Source organism: Sitophilus oryzae, unplaced genomic scaffold (assembly GCF_002938485.1).
Source record: "Sitophilus oryzae breed Bouriz unplaced genomic scaffold, Soryzae_2.0 scaffold_179_pilon_pilon, whole genome shotgun sequence".
NCBI classification, from domain to species: Eukaryota; Metazoa; Arthropoda; class Insecta; order Coleoptera; family Curculionidae; genus Sitophilus; species Sitophilus oryzae.
In genome coordinates this window covers 5,123,848-5,149,488 of record NW_022146501.1, presented here as the reverse complement: position 1 = coordinate 5,149,488, position 25,641 = coordinate 5,123,848, and the positions used below count along the sequence as shown (strand labels likewise).

At 32.5% G+C, this 25,641-nt stretch overlaps 1 protein-coding gene across 1 annotated transcript in view; it reads left to right on the top strand.

Moving 5' to 3' along the window:
- LOC115882847 overlaps positions 1 to 23,763 on the top strand; it is a 42,341-nt gene extending 18,578 nt beyond the window's left edge. The window contains exons 2-6 of the mRNA XM_030901096.1: positions 10,293 to 10,517; positions 15,421 to 15,727; positions 17,750 to 17,817; positions 18,889 to 19,175; positions 22,963 to 23,763. Coding sequence (XP_030756956.1) covers positions 10,337 to 10,517; positions 15,421 to 15,727; positions 17,750 to 17,817; positions 18,889 to 19,175; positions 22,963 to 23,115 — 996 coding nt within the window. The 5' untranslated portion in view covers positions 10,293 to 10,336 and the 3' untranslated portion in view covers positions 23,116 to 23,763. The remainder of the gene's footprint in view (positions 1 to 10,292; positions 10,518 to 15,420; positions 15,728 to 17,749; positions 17,818 to 18,888; positions 19,176 to 22,962) is intronic.
- The last annotated feature ends 1,878 nt before the right edge of the window (positions 23,764 to 25,641 follow it).

Genomic DNA, 25,641 nt, shown 5'->3' with positions numbered 1-25,641 from the left:
GATAGCTGTTCTGTGACTTGTACGTTGAAGTTCTTCTCAATATCGTTAAACTGACCCACAATAGAATTTCCAAAAATACCAGCCCACACGTTCAATTTCTGAGGGTTTTGTGTGTGCACCTCGTGAAAAACCCTGGGGTTGTTCTCAGCCCAGTTCCGACAGTTGTGCCGAATAACTACACCGTTCAAAAAGAAAGTACACTCATCCGAAAAACACACATTAAATAGGAAATTATTATCATTCGCCACTCGTTCACTCATAGTTTCACAAAATTGCAAGCAACGATCAAAATCGTCTTCGTTGAGTTCTTGTACCAACTGAATTTTGTACGGGTCGAACTTGTGTTTTTATAATATCCTTTGGAAACTTGTACGATTCCCGCCGGTCTCATTGGCTAATTTTCTTGTACTCAGAATACTGTCCATGGCAACTTGGCCCAATACGAATACCTCCATAGCTTCATTTACTACAGGATTTTCCCTCTGCCTTTTTTTATTCATAACAAAAACAGTTTCGCGAAATTTTGCTACTAACTGGCGAACAATTTTGCCATAAAGGTGTTTGTCAGGATGGCGTTCATTGAATATCTGCGCAACCATCTAGAAATAATAAGAAAAAACAGCAAATATTGGTCGAAGGAATTTATCCTTATCATTTACTCTGATAAATGTTTAAATACACTTTTCAAATTTCAATCCTTCATATTTTCCGAACGACTCGACCGATCTTCAAAAACGAAGCAGGAAAGTATAGAGAATAGAAAGCCCTTTTCACTGCGGTACCACTTGATCCCCCTTCCCATATGAAAAAAATCGGGGGATGACACCCACGCTTAGAGGGTTGAAGATTTTGCAATAATTTTTGGGTCAAAAGTTGTCCCCCTCAAACAAAATTGACGTGTTTTTGAATTTTCTGAAAAAAAAAATTACCCTGGCCGTTATGCCTTGCAGAACGTTTTCGATGGGCCCACTCTGTATATATACACACATGGCCAAAATTATTGCATATAACGATAATTTTATATTATTTTGGACCTAATATGATTCTTTTTATATTTTTGGACATATTGGCTTACTACACGACTAACTAATATAAAATTAAAAATCTAAGTGCAACTGGGCTGTTATTATAATTTTTATTTCATAATGAGTGCAAATCAACAAAAACAAATTTCATTTTAAAAAGAAAATATTGAAAACAATTTTAATTATTTCTCACAACTAATAATCTGTATTGCCTCCTCAATTAAGCTGTCCAGAAGATGTTGAGGAGTGGCTTCCCATGTTTCGCGCGCAGCAATTTTCTATTCATTTAAGGTACGAAGGGGATCATTCCTTTTGGCAATATGGCGTTTTAGCATGTCCCAAGCATAGTCGATCTCATTCATATCTGGAGACATCTGTGGCCACTACAGTTTTCCTTATACCCTCTTCCTCACAAAATTCGCGAACCACTAAAGTGCGATGGGGAGTAGCATTATCGTTTCAACAAATTCATCCCATATATACGAATGGACGCACAATAGGCTCTAAAACGTCTCTATAGGATACGAGGCACCTGTCATTGTGCCGTCAATAAAAACAAGAGGAGTTCGAGCTCCGTGCATTGCATGCCCATACCATAATGCTTCCCCCTTGAAACGGGACCCAAAGTTGAACTGCATTCAAGCGTGCTCGTCTTCCAGATGAGTCTGACACTAGGCCTATTCTTGTTTCATCACTAAACACGCCGAAATTCCAATTAGGTCCATTTGCTCTCATCTCCTCAGCCCATTGTGGCGTTACACACATCGCGTAATTTTGTGCTGTAAATTAAGCTTCGGAACACGTAGAGGCCTCCTTAAATATAATCCTCTGTCATGGAGTCTTCTTGCTATGGTCTTTCTTGAAACATTTACTCTTTGAAGGCTCATTTTTAATAGCAGTACTAGAAAGCAGGGGATTGCGTCGTGCAATTAGGGATATTTGACGGTCTTGCACAGCAGTAGTAACTCTTTTTCTACCTCTTCCAGGCCGGTATGTAACCTCGTTTGTCTCACTGATTTTTTTTAATATTCGCGAAATATCGCTTTGGTTAACTCCTACAATTTCAGCTATTGCAACTTGCCGGTAGCCACGTTGAAACAGTGTTACTATTCTGACTCTATTAAACTGTGAAATAATGTTTCTAGGCATTTTAAGGCCAAAACAATGGTCAAATTTCTTCTGAATCCCAAGAGACCACAAATCGAAATGTGCAAGAATTTGTAATAATATTGGGTCTGAACAATAAACATTGTTTACCATATCCATTTTAACCAAAAAATGTTTATTACAGATTATCAAAGCTATGTATAAAAAAAAGATTCTTTAAAGTCCTTTCCGTATATTTTTAAACGATATATGCAATAATTTTGGCCATGTGTGTAAATGTTTCCTATCTAACATAGAATTACTATCAACTATTTCCGCATAAAAAACCGCCCGCTTAGATCAAAGGGATTTTGTTTGGAAATAGTCATGACTGTCTTAAGTCGAGAATAAAATTAGTGCCATCTAATGTTCAAAGTGCAAAATACTTATCGAAGAAGAAAATGTCGATAGATTTATGCGGTAGAAATTTGGAATGAACTGAAAGATAAACTGGAGAAAGCAGAAGTTAGCTTGATCAGCATACAGTAGTTTCAAAAAAGATATAAAACAGCCTTGACGCCAGCATATTTTTGAGATTGATTATAGATACTCTGGAATAAAAACATAATATCAGAAGAAAATAGTTCTGCACTAGAGTTTGCGAATGAAAAGTATTCGGATTTCTGTTACTTCACGATTTCAAAATAAATCTCTGCCGTTTAGAATTTTAATGGATTCACACAAAATTACTTCAAAAATTTTAATAGATGAATAATAGATATTAAGTAGGTATAATATGCGTGTGTTATATCTTTTACAATTATTTTTCAATTTATTAAACGTATTTAAACGTTACAACAGCAAGCGTAACTTTTTATTTGGTGAGTAGATATAGGGTATATTTGTTACAGCTTTATAGAAAAAGTTTTTATGACTTTTACAGTTATTTTTCGATTTATTATAAGTGCCTTCAACAAGTTGATTTATTTTATTTAAATCCATGATTAAAATTAAAAAAAATCCGTTGATTTAAATCAAGTTGATTTAACATATGTGCACCCTGTTATGTATAGATGTAAAATCAAATTGTAAGCAACTTTTGTAGATGTGATATTTACCTTGTGTAAAAACTTTGGTGTTACAAGTTACAACAGCAAAATAAAACACTAATTCACCACAATACACCAAAACACTTTACTTTTGCACTGGACGCGTGCTTCGTTGACCATTTTAATTTTACTCAACAAACTTAGTTTCAATCATCTGCTGATGATCTGCTAAGTGTTTTATTTTGCTACATGATCTATGTGAAAATGTGCTATATTTGACACACACTGTATAAAACGTGATATTTCACAAAATAAAGACTCTATATTTATTGCGCAATTTGTGGTTATTACCTATTTTTGTGCATAACCAGCAATTAATAAGTGTTGAATCATCAGAATCTGCTTTTAGAATACCTTCTTGTTGTTTTTTCACTAGTCACTTTTTTAGGCCTTTCGGAAGAATAAAGGATAGATCATGTGAATTCGGATAATTTCTCCTTACACAATGTGACATATTTCGAAGTTCAACAAAATCCATATTCATACTCTGACAAAAAGTTTTTCTTTACCGTTTTAAAACAGTTCAGAATTGCAAGTACAAAATCCGGGATTCCCGTGAATGTGAATGTAGTCCAAACCACTAATTCTTAGAATAAACTAATGATAAGATACTTGTCAGTGCTTAGAGTTACAAACATAAATAATGTTTTTTGTAATCCAGTCATAAATTCAATTAATTAAAAATAAGGTCTCCAAAATTAATAGTGTATCCCAGGTTCTAATCCCATACAAATAAAATAATACAATATTTCATAATAACAAACTAATATTGTTATAATAATGCTACGGACAATAAAGCTATAGAAACAATAGTATATTGTTTTATTAGGAGTAAAAATAATACTTTTCGTGGTGAGGCTGTACGTTTGACATTATTGGCTAGAGTGGCGAGGCACAAAAAGTCGTTTTTCCTCCAAATAGAACATGATATTTTTTTCAAACGTCAAAAATAATTTTTGAAACAGTTTAAAACGTTGCAAATAATATAAAGATATTTAAAAGTAATACCTTGTAGGTAATTATATATCGAGAAACAATGGATACACACTCGTTGAATTTGAGACTTTATGTCATCTTATGTGTTTAATAATATAGGTATTTTCCTACTTTATTTGTGCTTAGGGATAAAAATGCTTTACTTTTATGCCTAGGCGTTAAAATGCCTTTTTTATATCGTCAAACACGTCGCAAAAATTAATACTTTTGTGATGTTTGAAAAAAAAAACATTAATTACAGAACAAAAACGAATTACAATTTTACTAATGTCGATAATATTTCTGATAGCATCTTTTTAACTACGATTAGATAGTAGACAAAATACTTCTCAAGATGGGCCTTAAAACACAACACAACGATTTTTTTGCGATAAATTAGAACTTATAATTTTCTCAGGCTACAAAAGTCCGAAAAAATACGGAAATCTAAATTTATTTTAATTGAATAATTTCTATGTTGATAAAAACATATTAATAAATCGTAGTCTAACGTGGTTAAATAAGTAATCTCATCTAACGTCAATATTGTTGATTACTCATCTTTGAAAGTTTTTAATTTATATTGTTTTTTTCAATAAAAATGCATTTTATGTTAATAATGTAACGTAAATGCATAATATGTGTATACAAAATTATTTGATATATCGTCATTCTCATAACAAAAATTTGTTGTTTTGTATTAATTTTAAAAACGGCGTCATAATTTGCTAGGAAATGAAGATCCCTGTTACTTTATATGTAAAATTCTATGGGGAATATCATCGATCGTCATTTCTAAGCTATACAGGGTGAGTCTTAAATAAGTGCAAATCTTTCTAGGGGTAGTATATTTTGACCATAGAAACACCTCTATGAGGTTTTTTCGCAAAAAAATAAATTGAAAATTTTGATTTTTTTGAGACTTTTTTTTAATTTTTGGTTAAAAATCATAATATCTTGATAATATGGCAACATAGATTAAACTTACAAGGAAAAAAAAAACAGAAAAGATCCAATGGATCTCAAAATTTAAGCAAAAAATCATTTTTTTGCAAATTTTAAAAGTAAAATAACTCGATTATTTTGGACTTATTTGAAAAACGCTAAAATGAAAATATGTTCCTTTTATCGAGATCTTCCAATCCGGAAAATGTTTGCACTTATTTCTGACTCACCCTGTATAAGAGGAGGCCATTTTTTTCGATCATACAAAAAATGCTGTTTTTAAATACGTTTTTGAATTTTTTTTTTAATATATCATCCCAGTACCACGAAGGAAAAACGACATAGGTACCATATTTTAAAAATTCATCCCAAAAACATACCAAATTTAAAGGTACTGACCGGGTACTGGTCAGAGAATATGTTTATAAATATACCTAAAGTAGTTTGGTTGTGAATCAGTCTGTATTCAAAAACAAAACATTCAGCAATACAAAAACGTATTGGCAAATATTATTGCAATCTTGCACATACTATACATTTAAAATATTATTAAATATTTATACAGGCTGTTCCTTAATAACCCTAATTTTTAAAGAGGTGATCCTATATATTGGATTAATTTTATGAAAAAAAAAAGAGATACAGAGTGGTCAGATTTTCAGGAAATAAGCTTTTGATAATATTTGTTATGCTATTCTAGATCTATTTATAAAATATGGTACACCTAGCAGGGAAGTCAATATTTGGACAGTTCAAATTTGCATTGGATTTCCTATGTTTCCAACGATGAAGCACCACCCAGTAGATATGAAACAGTGCTTTTTAGGGTTCCGTACCCAAAGGGTAAAAATGGAAACCCTATTACTAAGACTTCGCTGTCCGTCCGTCCGTCCGTCACAAAGGTCTATCTTATGTGACCCGTTATAGCTAGACAGTTGAAATTTTTACAGATAATGTATCTATGTTGCCGCTATAAGAACAAATACTAAAAACAGAATTTTTTTTAGAAATTTATAAATTAAAAGTACTTTCACTAAACATTATCTTTTAAGTAAGAATTTTACATATATATAATCTTTCAAGCCTTCGGTGGCCGCGTGGTTAACGCGTTAGAACTTTACGCTGCTATGACGTTGGAGTCGTAGTAAGGCAGGTACGAATCCTAGTCAAGACGACTTTTTTTAATCGTTTTTTTTAAATTTTTACATATTTTTACTTTTTACATATTTATTATTGATTAATACACTTTTTAGTTAATGTGTTTCTTCGTTTTTTTTTAATTACTTATACGCGCATTCAAAATTTCAGCTAAATCGGAAAAAAAGTGTATGATAATATAGTGTCTAATGTTGTATAGATAACGAATGGTACGGAACCCTTCGTGCGCGAGTCCGACTTGCACTTGGCCAATTTTTTAGTATATCTTTAATGACTTGAAGGTAGTACGCCTTTATCTCTAAGACACTGATTTTTTTAGACCGACAAATACAAGAACGCTTAAAGAAGAAAAAACGCCGACCAGACCCAGATTTTCGTAAAAAAAACAACGGGCCTGTCGGTACTGCCGTTAAACGCGGCAAATCGGGGCTAAGGCCCCAACTGGACGACGGGCCCAAGTACCGTGACCCCATTTTAGTACACGCGCGATATGTTTAGCGCTAAAGGCACGTACACACGTCTATAGGTTTTGCCTTGCCGTTTTTTTTCTGCGCTATTTCGAGGTCGCGTACGTATTTTCGATAATGGTACTATCTACAGGGTGGTTCAGGTAGTACCGAAGTAACTTTTGAATTTTGAAAAAAACTGGTATTTCAATTATTTTGAAAGAAATTATTCCCTAAAATTTTTCCAATAAAAAAAAATCTTAGAAAATATATAACGTATAGTACGTATTTTTCTAAATTAAAATTTATTTTTCATCGTCTTTTTAACATCTCGTCACGCAATGATATGGTACTACTTGGCCGATGCGAATAATGCCTGCGATGTCGGGAAAATTAGTACTTTGTCACTCTGACGTCACATTATTTATGGTTAGTTGTATAATTATGTAATAAAAGATTCATAAGCAAACAAAAACAAAAATGTTCGAGACGTGCATTTTTGAAAAATTGATTAACAATACCAACAATTTAATAATAATAATACACTGGCACTAGAGTTATACATGACAAGCTCTTGTTATAAATTTATAGTATCTTCTTCAATAGTACGATAAATAATGTAAAAACGAGTAAAGTACTTTAATTAATATACAGAAGAATTTAAATACAAGGTGAATCAGAAATAAGTACAAAAAAAGTTGAAAATCGCGCAATTTTCTTTTAAATTTTCCTGTATATTTTAGAAAACTTTTTAGCCTGTTCTAACCTGTTCACCGGAAATTTTCCCACGATGTAATTTCTTAACCTCTGATACTACCATGGTTACGGCATTACTCTATGGTTACGTCACTAAAAGGGATGCAAATACAGAAAAAATCCGGTGGCTCTCAATTTTTTTAAAAAATAAATATATTTTTGCCCGGTGGCGTAGGTACAGGCTCTCGTCTACCAATCTCAAGGTTGTGGATTCGAATCCTACACCCTGCATTTCATCAGCCGACTATTTTTAATAAAATAAAAACTGTTTGGGTACCTAGGTCGACTCAAGCCTTAAATGAGTACTTGGGATTCACAATCCTGAGGTAATAATAGGCGGTTGAAGCGTAGAGTGTAGAGTGCTAGCCACATTACCTTCCTTGTATACCGAACGGCTCTAGCAATGGCAAGCTGTACCTTGCTACTCCCAAGGCGTTAAACGCTATATACGGGAGCTATTATTATTTTTATAAATATATATTTTTTTAATTTTCAAATTTGTATAACTCGGTTATTTTGGACTCATTTGAAAAATGGCAAAGAGAAAATATGTTTCTTTTATCGAGATTTACCAGCCTTGAAAATATTTGCACTTATTTAAAACTAACCCTGTATATCTCTTCTAGTTTTCGAGATCCTATTGATGAGGCTAGAATTTGGGACACCCTGTAGATCGTGACAATTTGAAAAGTTAAAAAAATATGGTTTATACAATAACACGGTGACACAATATGATCGACAAAAACACGGCGTCAGCGATGGTTAAGAAATGAAGATCGCTGTCATTTTATATGTAAAATTATATGGGGAATGTCATCGATGTTTAGTTCCAAGCCAACTGGGATTTTTTCGATCATGCGGTATATAATTAAAGCTTAGCTAAAAATTCTCTAATTTACTTTTTAATGAATGTTCTATCTCTAAAAAGAAAATTGTATACAGGGTGAGTCTTAAATCAGTGCAAATATTTTTAGGGGTACTATATTTCGGCCCCAGAAACACGATTATATGAGTTCTTTTCGAGTAAAAAAAAATTGGAAAATTTAAATTTTTGAAAAAATTTTAGGAATTTTTTTTAGTTTTTAGTTAAAAAACATAATAATATGTTGATAATATGGCAACATAGGTAGTAGATTAAATTTACAAGAAAGAAAATCCAAAAAAGGGTCCAGTGGTTCTTAAAATTTTAGCAAGAAATATTTTCTTCCCGAAATTTTCAAAGTAAAATAACTCGGTTATTTTGGATTTATTTGACAAAATCTGAAAATATTTGCACTTATTTAAGACTCACCCTGTATAGCCATTTAATAGTGAAAAAAAAATTATCCAATTTTTTTTAATATAAATTCAATAATTATTTCGGCAATCAACCATTTGGAACCAAAATGATTCAAATATTATGCAGTTCCGTAAACGAATGTTTATAATTAATTATTCTTTTTATTAGATACAAATTGCAAATCTACCAATTCCCAGTAGAATTAAAATTCAATCTTAGATTTACATTTGCAATAATTGCATACTCTGAATATGACGACGTATTAAATCAGAAGTATACAATAACACGGTGACACAATATGATCGACAAAAACACGTCAGGCGATGGTTAAGAAATGAAGATCGCTGTCATTTTATATGTAAAATTATATGGGGAATGTCATCGATGTTTAGTTCCAAGCCAACTGGATTTTTTCGATCATGCGGTATATAATTAAAGCTTAGCTAAAAATTCTCTAATTTACTTTTTAATGAATGTTCTATCTCCAAAAATAAAAATGTATACAGGGTGAGTCTTAAATCAGTGCAAATATTTTTAGGGGTACTATATTTCTGCAAGTACAATAACTCGGTTATTTTGAATTTATCTGACAAAATCTGAAAATATTTGCACTTATTTAAGACTCACCCTGTATAGCCATTTAATAGTGAAAAAAATGTTATCCAATTTTTTTAAAAATAAATTCAATAATTATTTCGGCAATCAACCATTTGGAACCAAAATGATTCAAATATTATGCAGTTCTGTAAACGAATGTTTATAATTAATTATTCTTTTTATTAGATACAAATTGCAAATCTACCAATTCCCAGTAGAATTAAAATTCAATCTTAAATTTACATTGCAATAATTGCATACTCTGAATATGATGACGTATTAAATCAGAAGCATTTCTCTAAATGTATAAATTAAAATATTTAATTTACTCATTCGACCTTGATTGTATTCATTCGTATTTGATAACGGCAATTCTGATAATAAGTACGTTGATCCAAAACAAATCAATTACATTTTAGAGAAATTTCTTCGAGTATCTTAGATGGTTGAATGATGCCCATACCAGGATACGGATAGAGTATTCCAGGCTCTTGCCTGCCGCTTTAAGTTGGTTTCCACTTGATAAGTAAAGCGGTTCTGGTCCAGTTAGTGGAGTGTTTGCTGTTTGCTCCTTTTCTAGCTAAATTGCTTGCTTTTTCATTACCTTCTATCCCTTACTGGGTTTACATCCATGTAGAGTAGGAGGGCTTGATTTTCTTTGTCTAATTTGTTCAGCTTCTTTCAGATATTCTTTGACCCACTTTTAACGCTCCCTTATTATCAGATAAGATGGCTATTTCTTGTTTCCGATAATTCTAACTGACCATATTTCTTTGAATCAGTTAAAGAAATGTAACATATTTCTTTAAACCCAAAAGATACAGTTTCAAGACACTCTGTATACATAATGTATAAGAAATTAGTTAAGTGAGTTGTTGTGCCAACATTATATTATATCATTACTTCTTTTTTCCAGAGGAACTGTGCCAGTGCCCTCACAAATGCGACGACCTGGTACCGATGGAGGCGCGCACCGACCTCTTCAACCATTTCTACGGCTTGGGCGAGGCCGACGGCCAGAACCTGTTCCTCAGGATGCACATGGACCTTAGGGCGCGCACGAACGTACCTGAAACGACCGGGAGCGGCAGGCCGCCTCGGAGGATCACCTGCAAGTACCTAGTACCCATATTAAACGAAGGTCAGTACAAACATTTTGAAAAATAGTAAGGGTAGCCACATAACGTACATTTTTTACGCAAAGGCAAAACGGCGAAGTCGAAGCTGTGAGGATTTTTTTAAAATTATCCCCACACACAAGAGTCTGTCTAAGGAGAAAATACATGACAATGACAGTTATTATCTGTCATTATAATTCAGATAAATGGTATTTTATGTAATTTTTGGATGTCATCTGTCGAAATATTTCGCAACTCAGACGTGGACAGACTTTACCGGCGATGATACTTTGGTGGTAATTGGTTGGCCTCAATTGTATACGTCATCGGCTGAGTTTGCGTCCAGACTTCAAAGACTTGTTTATTTTATTATTTTTTCTGCAGCAAACTTCTCAGGCTATTTATTTTTTGAATGACAGTATCATTTGTAGTAGCATCGTTGTTTTTGCTAGTTGTCCAGTTTGTAGCATGTGGTTCATTCTCTTTCAGCTTTTCTGTTGATCTTGCGTTATCTGGCATCTTTTTACTCCTGTCATAGCATTGCTTACACTTTGTTTGCCAAAGACAAGGCTGACTCACATATATTTTAATGAAGTATTTCACAAACTGACGGTTTATATTTGAAAATAATCGTGGTGTCCAGTGGAGAACATAAATGTTGATGAATATCTGAAAGAAAGCGACTGCGCAGTCCAAACCCTGAGGAAAATTGAATGTGTGTGGCTAGTTTGAACAGGGCGGATTATCGTTAACAGGAGGATACCCTATTGCATTTTGTTTTAAATTTTACGTGTGATAGTACCATACGATCGAAAAAAAACGGCGTCAAAGACGGCTGGGGAGTGAAGGTGAAGCCCTAGATGTTATTTACTTCGACCCGTAACTATTCTTTATTTTTTAATGGCTCTTACAGTTGGGAAGCTTGTAATTTATTTTATATTGAATAAAGCTCTAGTTCCATGCACTTGCACTTGCGAATTGCGATTTACGAATTGCGAAATGCGTTCTGTTTGCCTTGCAATTGGTCGCTTTCAAGGGTCCCTTGAAGGCGATCAATCAGAACGCTAACAGACCACACATTTCGCAATTTATAAATCGTAATTCGCAAGTGCATGAACTTAAGAATGATTTTAAATGGCGTAGTTTAAAAATAAGAGAAAAAATATTTTTTGGGAAATATATATTTGTGTCTGAAAACGTTCTATCCTATTCTTTTTTGATTTTTCTACAATTTAGACAAGACTGTTAATTTTAGACAAGTTTTATGTCAATTTTAGTAAATGACGTCTAGAGATTGATCTCGCCATAATTATCGTCGATTGTCATACCCCAGCCATCTTTGACGCTGTTTTTTTATCGTATGGTATCTTTATGTATTTCATATTTGTTTTTTATTGTTTGGGATAAAATAAATCCTATATTTTGAAGTTACCTAACAGAAAATAAACGGATTTATCAATATCTGGGGATTCACTGCACCAGAAATTTCGAAAATCTAATCAATACGGATATGTATTCTATTTTCGATGCAATTCTCAAAAACTGTATTTGCGAAAATTTGAAAAACTAGTCACTACTTTCTATAAAACACGGTGTATTTATTTTGGAAATATTCACTCCAGGATCGCTTGTTTGCCACATTTGAAATTTTCAATTGGCGTAAATATAATAGGGAAAACGTCTACATAACTTGTAGCAAACTAAGTTATAATTGGAATATCGAGATGTAATGTGTTAGTCATAAAACAGCTGGTCGTATAAAGTTATATTTTTATTAAATGGTTGGCTGAAACAATTCTAGAATCGTTGATACTGAGTAAAAAAACTAAAATCTTCAGAACGCTGCTATAAACGGAATCAAAAATCCTTGTTTTCAATACCCCTATTCTTCAATGAACGGGATGCGTAAAACTTTGTATTAAAATATTGTTATTCCTTCTAATCTTTCTGAGTTCTGAGACACATCATATATGAAACTGTAGCTATAAAATAATGCACGCTAGAGGATCTCGTAAACCAGAAAACGACTGAACTCTGATTTTTAAAACGAAATTGATTTTTAGAGATTTTAAAACAATTGGGTAAAATATACAGTGCGAGTCTCTAAAATGGAATAAATTAATTATATCTCAAATGTATCACCAGTATCACTCTTTGAAAAAGATAGCTGCGAGAGCGCTGAAGTCATGGTTACTAAATCCCGCTTAAGATGGGCTGGCCACATATGCAGGATGCTAGAAAACTGCCTACCGAAATATCTTCTTTCGGTGAGCTTGTATCAGACTGTAAGAGGAAATCGGGTTGGGCAATTCAAAATATACAGGGTGGCGCCTCTCATACGCCGCGGGGAAGCTCCAAGGAGAACGGTGCTTTATATCGAAATGAAATTTTGGCAGCATATGTAGGTAAACTGAAAGCATTTTTTAAAAATATATAGAATTATACAGGATGTCTCCGAAAAAAGTTACACATCAAAGTTGTGTTTTTCTAATGGAACACCCTATATTAATTAATTTTCGGATTCTAGGAAAAAATAAAGGTGAGTAAAAAAACTAAAGGAGCATATACCTAAAATATGAGGATTTTCACATACTTCACATTTTGTAAAAATGAAGAGTAAATTTTAAATATCGATAACAGCTACCTAAATTTTAGTTGACTTTGTATAGCCTGATATTTAATTACAGTAGCCATTGTATGTTAAACCAAATTGAAATTTGACCCGAAAAGTTATACAGGGGTGAGACAAAATTAATATGGAACATTAGTCACTTTTAAAAGCAAGTTACTCCTTTAATTGAAATGGAACACCCAGTATATTTTCCGCTGTTCAATGGGAATTTATATATCTTCAAAATATTATTAAGGTTGCCTACCCCTCAGACAAAGATTTTCCTAGATATTTTAATTTTTATGATTTTACGTCAGTAGATCTTAATTGTTTGAAAAAAATCTAGGGTGACTGTGTGATATACCTTTTGTTAATTTAACAAAAATTAAAGATTGTATAGTAAAATACTCAACGGTAATAAAAGATACACGTTTTAACATATTTTAATTATTACAGAATTAAAACTAGATATAAACCTATAACTATGTGAAAAAAATTAGCTAGATGAGATCAAATGCTCAAAATGCTTCCTTTCCTGTTAACTGCATAAAATTCGTCTGCGTAAGGATCTTTTCATTTTAAAAGGCATTTTATATGGAGTTCTACCTCGAAAAGCATCAGCTACAATAATTTCTCTGATGTTGTCGACAATAGTTGGTGAAGTTTTGTAAACACTGTCTTTAACATATCCCCATAAAAAAAACCAGACTAGATAAAATCAGGAGCATTTAAGTATTCTATTAATTTGTGAATGCACACTGCATTCACCAACTAATAGAATCATATCAATTCTCTCTGATGTAGGATAAGTTTGCATTTTCGGCAAATTTCTGAGAATTTTTTTTTGTTTTCACTGACACAAAATGATAACTAGTTGTTAAAGTTGGACTAATTAGACAGCTATGTTGAAGTAACGTCAGACATATCACAGCCACCTAGATTTTATCAAATAATAAAGATCTACTCAGATCAAATCATGTAAATGAAAATATCTAGGAAAATCTTTGTTTGAGGGGTAGGCAACCTTAATAGTATTTTGAAGAGACATGAATTCTCCATTGAATATTGGAATAATATACTGGGTGTTCCATTTAAAATAAAAAAGTAACACGCTTTTAAAGGTGGCCAATGTTCAATAATAATTTTGTCTCACCCTGTATAACTTTTTGGATCAAGTTTTAATTTGATTTAAAGTACAATAGCTATTTTAACTACATATTAGGTTATACCGGGTAAATTCCAATTTAGGTAGCTTTTATTGTAATTTAAAAATTGTTCTTTATTTCTAGAAAATGTTAAATACCTATGTCAAAAACCTTACATTTTAGTCATATACTTCTCTTATAAAACTCACCTTTATTTTTCTCCCAGAACCCGAAAATCAATTAATATATAGGGTGTTCCATTACAAAATACACAACTTTGATATGTAAGTTTTTTGGGGACACCCTGTAGAACTCTGTATATTTTTAAAAAGTGCTCTGAATTAACCTACATATGCTCACAAAATTTCATTTCAATACAGACTGTCGTTCTCCTTGGAGCCTCCGCGGCGTATGAGAGGCGCCACCCTGTATAAGGATATTTTCCATGAAAACTTAAAGGGCATAAGCATGCAGAATCAGTGGGAGGAAGCAGTGCACAAGAGAACGCAATGGAGAAGGATTTATGCGAAAATGATAAACTCAATATTGTGTTGAACGTTGAGACTATACAGTTTTGTGAGCAAATGATGCATTTACTTGAAAATATTACATTAACCTGGTAAATCTACAGAACTATCGTTATTGGGCAGACGAAAACGCACACTGAATGAGAGAGTTTCTTCACTACTAATACTCAATGGCCAGGGAAAGTCTTCAACGTTTGGGCGTCTCAGCCTGAATATCTGTTGGTAATTTACTTATTTCGTTTTGAGCCACTTCTGGCTCCAATTCAATCAGCAATCGACACGAAAGAGAATTAAAAAATATTGGCTCAAAACTGACACGTAAAGAGACAGTTTTATTTATTTGTCAAATTACATAAAAACCAACGCCAACCCAGCACAATATTTTTTCTACTCGTAATAAATTCCTTGAAATAATAATTTCTGAATATTTTTTAAAGCTAACTCGCTATGGAAAAAAATATTGTTTTATACACGACGATAAAATTGTATTATCGTCTCCCGAAATTAATTAATTAATCTTTTCGGTCCACGATAAAATACCATTTTATCGTCTTGTATAAAAAATAACTAAAAGATTACTTAAATTGCGACATAGTCTTTTTTACAGTGTACCTAAACGAAATTTTTTTTCCATCATTTTCAGGCAGAACTGTGGAAGTGTGTCAGAAAGCTTTCGTCAGCGCCTTCGTCATAACCACGAAGCGGGTGAGATTGCAAAGGGAAAAACTGATCGCCAGCCTGGGACTGAACAGTTACCGCAGCCACAACAGGAGCAAGAAAGAAAAGGATGATAAAAGCATCGCGATGATGGCCAAAGCAGCCGCCGCCGCATCGGACACTTCCATCGACAACAACAACGACAGCCTCACTCTCAACAACAACACCATAACGTTGAACACCTTGAAATCGAAATTCCACTTGCCTTCGAACCTCAGCGTCATCATGCCAAGGTAAAATAGCGGTGTGTGTACACAGAGAGAAATAGTATTATTTACTTTTTTTATAAACAATTTTTGATTCAAACGTCACAGAAGTATTTCTTTGGAATGTCAATTCAACTTTTTATGAAAATAGAGAAGCTAGATGCAATACGAGAAGTTATAATGGGATTAGATGTGCCTAATTTAACTGAAGCTGATATAAAAATGAAAAGCATAGTCAGGACTATGTACAGGGTGTCCCATTTCGGTTGAAATCAGACCGTATCTCCGTTATTAGTGAAGATAGAAGGGTGCGGTTTGCACACACCTGTCCCACTTTTTTGTCAAATGGAAGATGCCGTAAACAAAATTTTCATAGCCCTCTTCCTTTCTAAGCTACAGAGTCTTTTTGAAAATTTTGCAATTTAGGACACCCTCTGTATCTCTGTTATTGTTAAAGGTATCGAGGAGGTGAAAACTGTCTGCTATTCTATGAAAAGAATATTTTTAAAGATATGAACTAAAGTTATGTTTTCTTAAACGGAACACCCTGTATATTTATAAATTATATGATCTGGCTTCCATAAGCTTCTCAAATATATATATATCACTCTATATTTATTTTCACTATTTACTGCAATATTTAAAAGTTTTTACTAAAAGATCATATTTATTAGTAAGCCATGATTGATATTGTTACGGATTCCGTGGGTCCACTAATTTAAACTCACGATAAAATACTTAACGAATTTATTTGTCTCACTCTGTACACACAACTTATACTATTTACAACACAATTTATGCAACTACTATTACTCTAACGGTATTTCGCGGTATTATCAAACTTCAGACTTCAGACTATCTTCAGATTGGTCCAACTGTCAAAGCGCGGGCCTTATTTACTTTCTGGGGGATTCACCAGGTTCCTCAATGCACGTTGCGGTTATGCAACCAGTAATACACCTTGACCTTAACAATATAATAAAAGAAACTAAATAATTATTAAAAGTATACTATCTGTCTCTTGTTTGATTTTGGGAGCCACTAATAAATTCTTTATATATTAGGGAAACTTTTTTCTCTCTACCGCTATTTGTAAAGTGATATACATTTTTGAGAAGCTCTTAGCAAAATGGATCATATGATTTATAAATATACAGGGTGTTCCGTTTGAAAAAAACATAACTTTAGTTGATATTCTCAAAAATATTTTTTTCGTAGAACTACGCCACTGTATTCTACGTAAAGTTCTACAAGAGTCAGTTTTTATCTTCCCGATATCATCCACAATAACGGAGATACGGAGGCTGTCCCAAATTGCAAAATTTTCGAAAAGACCCTGTAGCTCAGAAACGAAAAGGGCTATGAAAATTTTGTTTATATCATCTTTCGTTTAACAAAAAAGTGAGATAGGTTTGTGCAAACTGCATCCTCCTATCTTTATTAATAACGGAGATACCGTATGATTTCAACCAAAATATAACCAAATATAAGATTATTTGATGCTCCTATTTCTAACCAAATTTTGAACCAAAATCACCACTGTTTTTCATGATTTCCCTTTTTCCAAAATACTCGTCCCTATTTTTTAAGACCATTGTCAAATCAATTTTGTTTGAACCATCGGGATCGGAACCCATGTATTAAACTCGCTTTCAATATTTTCTTGATTAACAAAAGTTGAACAACTAAAGTCGAACCGTCTGAATGCCGCTTTAGAGAGTAAGAATAATCCCCCAGTTTTCCAAATGACATCATACTTATATTAATTTAATCTATAAATACATTATCAATTTTAGATATAGATATGCTTTAAAAATACATAAGCCTCAAATTTTATCACAATCGTAAAAGGGTGAACATTTAGCATTGTGTCATCAAAAAATTTTCATGAAATTTTTCAATTAAAATTTGTTTAAATACTGTTTTGCACTGCTGTTTTTTATATTCACTCAGATGCAAAAATAACACAACAGACAATTTTGAAGCTTAAAAAGTATAAAAGAGGATACCATAAAACGGTTCTGCATAAAGGTTCGTTTATATTTTCAGGTGCTTGTTTTACGAAATGAGCAGATTCATTTATCCGACAAAAAGGCCACTGTTTTTGTTCTTCAAGTGTACAAACCGAACGCCATTATTACAGCTCTCTAAACAATGGCGTGGCTAATGCCTCGCGCCAGCAAACCGTGCCATTTTCTAAAGAAAAACACGCCGTTTCCTTTATATTTAATCATTTGAAATGAAAATACTAAGAAAGGAGTACGTATATGAAGAAAATTAGCGAGAACATGGAGGAAGTTCTAATATGGAAGAGTTAAATTATTCCGGTTTATTTCGGTGGTGTTCTATTTTTTAGCCGACCATACCAACAGGTATGGTAGGCTATTAAGATCGGCAAAAAAAAAGTTTTTTTAATTTCACTCAAAATGAGTTATTTGGGTCATAAATGACCTAAATACATAATATTTTTATGGTGTCTGTCTGTCTGTCCGTTTGTAACACGATAACTCAAAAATCGCACAAAAATACTGTGGCACCCCAGAATCTGGCCATTAGTTTTTGGTGGGGGTGGGGGGTTGGTAAGGGGGTATGGGAGGGGGTTAACATTTTTAAAAAATCGTAACTCCAAAATTACAGTAGCTAGCGAAACGCGGTTTTCAATTTAAGATTAGGAATAATAGTTGCAACACAATTTGTAATAACATCAAAATCAGTCAAAGTCGCAGTTTTTGAGATAAAAAAAAATTGGAAAAATTCCTTTACTTTGAAACTAAAAGAACTGCCTACCAACTTTTTATTAGCATATTTTAGTATGGGCGGCTATACGTGCCTCCCGACGCCAATTTCTTTTTATTGAGTTGGATAATTCTTTTTCTGACATTATATGTACATCGATACTAGTTTTGTACCTTTTGGTAACATTTTAATACTTTTTTTTTCGTAATTAATTAGTATGATACCACCGCATACACCATAGGCGTAGTCAAAACATTTATCAAAAATATAAATATCTCTTCAAGCGGCTATGTTAAGAAAAATATGTACCACGGCACTGTTTGGTGGTATGGTAACAATTTGGTTGCAGGTGTTATTCGTCCTTGTATTCTTTAGTCATTGGATAGCATTATATTCCTTCCTTATTATAATCTTTTTATTCAAATATCTAAACGTTTCAATTTTTCTTGTAGCGACTTTCGACCAAAACCCCAGATCAATGCCACCAACTATTACCACAAATAATAACAACAACAACAATGTTACCAACTACGGCCACAGTAAGTCGGTTCTGGAATCGAACTCGGCGAAAAAACTGGCCAGCATCCTGGGTAAGAAGTCCTTGGAGGAGCTAAAGGAGTTAAACATTTCCTTGGAGAAGGACTCTAGCACGGATTCCGATAGAGACGATGGATTCCTCAGGGCTCCTCCTCTTAAGAAGGCGCGGTTTGTCAAAAGACAACGAAACAACAATATGATGGTGAGTATTAACCTTCATCTATCACAAAAGGCTTCTTGATTAAAAATTAGTGAAGTCTAAAATACGGTATTCAAAAGTTGGCATGCGATATGCCATTCTATTCGTTTTCTATCGAATAAAGTAAAAAAATACCGAGGGTGCTATTTGAAAATCAATATTTATAGTCATTTCCGGTGAAACAGGAAGTGACCGAAAACAATTGAATACGGAATCGATAATCCTAATTTATGCCATACACTAACATACCAAATCTTGTTTTTTTTATTTGAAAAAATAAAAAAATTATAGGGGTGAACTACTTTTGAGAAACACCCGGTTTAAGTATACAAACATAAAAATTCCACAAATAATTTAAAATTTGCAGTATGCAGGATGGTTCCCAACTGTATTCCGAAAACTTCGACAGCATATTCTGCATATAAAAATAAGTAAAAAAGTTCATATAAATGTCGCAGTTGGTTAATGTCCCAAAATGCTTAGTTTCGGAGATACAGGGTGTAGAAGTTTCATTTGTATTTCGATTTTTTCCAAATAATTTCTGAACTAACTTCGATATTTGGATGAAAATTGGTGTGTGGGAGTTTCTTGACATGAGAAATTTCATTTTGATGTCAATATGACTCCCACTTGTAGGGGGCGCCACCTACATATGTTTTAACTTACTTGAAGAGTAATAACGTTTTGTCCGTACCTGTATAAAACTAAAGAGTAAAAAAATATTCATTTCCGTAATATTTTACGTAAAAAATATCTCTTGGTAAAAATCACTACGAGGAACCGTTTTCAAGATATTTGGAATCGAAATAGTTAATACATGTCATAATTGACAAAAATTATGCATGTTGACTGGATGGAAAAAATCATGATTTTTTTAAAAATAAAAAAAAATCAGATTTTTATTTAAAACAGATTTTTTGATTTTAATCGAAAACAATATTTAAATTGGATTTTCAAATAATTAGGACTTAATTCCAATTAAAGTCCTATCCTAAATGGCTAAATATTCATAACTCTACCCGATACATTAACAATTCTACGGCCCGTGTCATTTTCCCACATCGGTCACCAATATATTCCCCAAAAAAAGTCGCTCGCTTCAGATCAAAAGGATTTTTTTTCAAATGTCACAAGAGTATTATTTTTTGTCATTTCAACGCCTAGGCATAAAAGTAAAGCACTTTTACGCCTAAACATAAAAGTACAGAATATATTATTAAACTGATATTAAGCGTCAATTTCAACGAGTGTACAAATTGTTATTCGATTACTTTCAAAGTACTCATACTACTTCTTATATTATTTGCAACGTTTGAAATTGATTAAAAAGTGATTTGTAATGTTTGAAAAAATATTGTATATTCTACTCGGAGTAAAAATATACGTTTGTGCCTCCCTGTTTACGCTAGTCCATCAAACGTACAGCCTCGTCAAAAAAAGTATAATTTTTACTCCTTACACAATACAATACTGTTCGGAAATAGTCTTAAGTCGAGAATAAAATTAGTATTTTCTATTGTCAAAGTGTAAAATCTTGACTGCAAGACGAAATGTCGATAGAAATCAATATACCAATATATTAATATACGTAGCAAATGTAACATTTTATTTAATGAATAGATATAGGATATATCTGCTATAGAAATATTTTTTATAGTTTTCTATGACACATTTTTATAACTTTTACAGTTATTTTTCGATTTATTGTAAAGTATTGTAAAAAAGTTGATTTTTTGATTTAAATCACATGATTAAAATTAAAAAAATCACTTCATTTAAATCACGATTTAAATCACATGCCAACCCTGGTTATTAGTCTGAAATTACAAATTTGAAAGGTTTTAGTGCCAAAGATTCACCAGAAACTGTTTTATCGTTTTTTTTTCTAGAAAAATTCATGATTAGCTTAAAAAATGAAATGTTTCTCCAAATTTATCATTTCAGTTAAATAACTATCTAGTCAACATGCTTATTTTTTGTCAATAATAACAAGTATTGACTATTTCCATTACAAATATGAAATATTGAAAACGATTCCTCGTAGAGATTTTTACAGACATTTTTTACGTAAAACATTACGGAAAGGTATATTCTTTTACTCAGTAGTGTAATACAGGGACGGACAATAAGTTATTACTCTTCAAAACAGTTAAAAAAGATGTAGGTGGCGCTCCCTACAAGTAGGAGTCATATTGACATAGAAATCAAATTTCACATATTACAAAAAAAAATAGATACTAATTTTCATCCAAATATCGAATTAAGAAATCGAAATATGCTGCCGAAGTTTCCGGAATACAGTTCGGACCACCCTGTATTTTAAAATGAAGTTGTGGTAATTGAACTATTTAAAGTATATTTTATAAATGTTGAAAAAAAAAAATAAATACATGAAAGAACCTCTACTTAAAATATTTAACACACTAATTTAGTTATTTTTATGCATGTCAATGGACAGAAAGTCACTAATGCGTTTTTAACTGGCAAACTGGCCAACCAGTTAAAAATTCATTATAACATGACCCTGTAAGTCTTTCAGGGTTTTCTTTCGACCATTAATAATACTAATAAAACCACCTAATAGTAAATGTTTAAGTAAGAACATTATTTTACTATTTATAACCCCAAAAACAAAAATAAAGAAAATCTAGTTTTTCCTTTTTTGTAAAATTTTGTTCTGAAAAATACAAAACTCCACTTTTTCTTTAATAAATAAAAAGTTATTGCTATTTAACACTGAATTTATATAATATTGCTACTCAAAATTTCCTTCAAAAAAATCGTTTTTTGTTTTCATAAACAGTAAAAAAACATACCTGCTAAAAAGCTAGTTTTTTACACGTAAAAAATTAGTTTACTTCTTAGTCGCCCATCCCTAGTGGTGAATGTCTAAAATTTGTATAGTAATTCATAAACTTTGAATTATTATAATAAAATCAGACAATACCAAATTGATTAATTCTAGTTTTTTAATTTTTTGTGGACTGGAAAGTCAGTTACCGGTGGCGACTTTTCCCTCCGTTATAAGCTTAAAGCTACCTAAAATTCAACATTTGAAGTTGGTGAAACTTACAGAAGTACTTTAGGATTTTGATGATTTGTCAGTGAGTCAGTGTCGAACTTAAAGAAATTTGACAAGAGAGAATTCATAAACTACGAGGTAGTGTTATTAGACATACTGGCAATATAGCCAGCTAAAGTATGTCCTCTTGATTAGCAAAAATTAATATTCTTGCCTTATCCACAACGGTGTTACAGGGGGGAGTCAAAGGTGTCGTGAGTTGCTTTGAGGAAAGGATGGTATGGCCACAGATTAACTTACAGATGTGGCACTTATTTGACTTATTTCATCTTGCTGGTAAACGCCGCCGTGACCTCGGCCCTTTAATAGGGCTATGGCGTTGTCAGACTTCGTTTTTTAATGCATTGTTGCCTTTTGTAAAAATGTATTCCCAATTAAAATAATACTTAATCTGTGGTACAGCTTTACTGTAGCGATTCATCATACGCATGCGCTTTTTTAAATAGGATATTTAAAGATACCGAATGTATCCTTGTTTTATTTAGTTTCTCCGTCTTCCTGATACATCTGTGTTAATCTGTGGTACGACTTGTTGGCGACTCAAATTCTGATGACTTGGGAATTTTTTATTTGATCATTGCCAATATAACAATATAAAATGTAGTTAAGAAGAACACTTGTAAACACTATAACAATGACATTTAATAGTCTTTTATGTCCTCTGATGCCAAGTAATAGTCTTTTATAAACCTTATTTAATATTTGCAGGATAATCCGCTGATTCCTTTCGGCCTCATCGTGCCAGATGGCGTGACCATCGCGCCCGTGTTCGGACCGGAAAACGACAACGCCATGGCCATCGTCAACAACTTCTTCAACAACCAGCTGTGGAAGCCCGAATACATCGGCGCCTATTCGTGATAACACACAAATGTGACATCATTGGCAACGCCGCGAGGTGCCTTAAACACGTAAAACGGTAGGGGGAGGAAAGGTAGAGAGGAAAGAGATTTTTTCGGACACAAAGATCGGATTTAGTAAAATATACATACACTCAACCGAGCGATCTCAGTAGTAAAGTACAAAACAAAAAAAACATCTGTAAATATTTAAATTATCGATGTCCGTCCGTCCAGACGCTGTTGTCTGTCCTTTCCCCGCTATTATAGGTGATTTTCAAAAAAGGTCCAATCGTCTCTCAGGACATTTAAAAAAACTGTTCTACTTATTAGGTTATATATACATAATTTTTTAAATAAGAATATAAGGGAATAGAGTAGTTAGGACGAAGTACTTTACTTTAGGGGCTTTTGGATTTGATTTGAGACACGTGATATAGATAAAATTCTACACGATTTTGTTGTACCATAGCATATGACAGAAAGGCTATAAATTTCGTACTCTTAAATCATACAGGGTGTTCAAAATTCTACACCAAACTTTCTAAATTATAAAATAGTTTTTCTTTGTTTTTTTTTACATCCTGTATATTATTTTTTACTAGTTGATGCCTGGCGCATCCGCCACGACATCAGGAAAAAAAATACTTTTTATTTTTTTTAATTAAAAGAAAAACAAAAAATCCGGCGTCAGTTTTTAGAAGAGCCAATCTCAAAGCTATCTTTTAGTAAAAAAAAGCAACTTTCTAGAGCAAGTCGTTACTTCAGTAGAGACGACACAGATAAACATTAGCATTTTATATATGTAGATTAGATGGAGAATTAAAGAATGCACATTTCTTTTGTATTTAAAGTATTTCAAAGTTTTTAATGGTTTCGCAGATACACGCAGTATTATTTCATATGGCTCTTTCAATGGCAAAATATGAGAAAAAAATCATTGGGTGGCTTTGATGAAAATTTACTGTGGAAAATGTCATATGAAATATAAAATCGAAATACTCTAAATACAAAAAATGATCATTTTTTAATTTTCCATCTATTGGAAAAATAATATACAGGGTGTTCTATTGAACATCCTGAATGATTTACGTAACAATTAATAAAAATAGAATGCACATTTCTAGATACCTCTATTTTTAGCCATTTAATAACTTAATGGTTACTTAGATGAAATCAGAATCTTGCACCAAAGTTTGCTATCTACAAAATCGCTTCACAATGTTATCACGTGTCCAGATCAAACCAACAGGAGCTATTTATCATTTATTTGGTACCATAATATGTGATATTTCGCTGGGACAAGGTACTAAGTAACAGGGAAGTAGTTACCTAATCTTCTTAAAAGGATATTATGCAGAAACTTAAAAAAATGTTATTATTTTAAAAAAAAATCATGTTATGTCAAAATAGACATTGGCAACTTACTTAACAGAGTTTTTACATAATAATCCCCATAACATATTAGTTACCTTTAACTAAAAATCAAAAATTTTAAACGAATCATGCAGCACCCTCTATTTTTGTACATACATATTTTAGAAAATATCAACTATGTCAGTAACTAGCCAAAGAATGCTGTCTGGTGTGTTCAATCCAGAATTAATACATTTATTTCAAGATTAACTAACAACGAAGTATCATCCTAAAGAAATATAAGTGTTCGTCCACAACAATAGTTAATAGTTTAAGAGCTAGCAACGTTTTCGAGAAAGCATTTTAAGGCGTCTGGCTCTATGATATATCTTTTACTATGCTCTCTGGAACAGCATGCGGCCCGTCTGGCTGTCGATACCCGTTGCGTTCACTACTGCGCATCGGAAGAAGATCCTATATTTTTTATTAATTTGGTCCTATAAATTCTAGTATTGAATATAAATCGAACACAATTCTGGTAATTAAAAAAATATTTAATACTTTACTATTAGAATATAAACGAAAATAAAATAAAAAAGTCTTTGCCCTGACCCGGATTCGAACTCTGAATCATCGGTTCGTGGTCACAAACTCTACGCACTGCGCTATGGAGACATGTTCGATTTATATTCGATACTAGAATTTAAAGGACTAATAAAAATATAGAATCTTCTTTCGATGCGCAGTAGGGAACGCAACATTTACCAGCAGCCAGACGGGCCGCATGCTGTTCTAGAGAGCCTAGTAAAAGATATATCAAAGAGCTAGACGCAGACGTCTTAAAATACTTGTTTTTCCGACGTTGCCAGCTCTCGTACTATAAGAACGCGGATATAATTATATTGTTGCTGTAATAAAACTTGTGATAGATGAAAATAGAGAAAACATATTTATATTTTTATTGTTATTACATGCGCTTTTTTATTATTATATAAATCCGAGATAGTTTATTTATAAGGGTTCAAAATATTTTGTTAACGTTGTGTATATATTTAAGATGTTTATATTCTATGTTAAACTTCTCTAATTTTTAAAATTAAACTTGTTAATATACGGGGTGATCCGACTTTAAAATGTAAAAAAGTAATTCTAATTAAAAAAAAAAGAATTTGTATTATTTCATAAGATATTA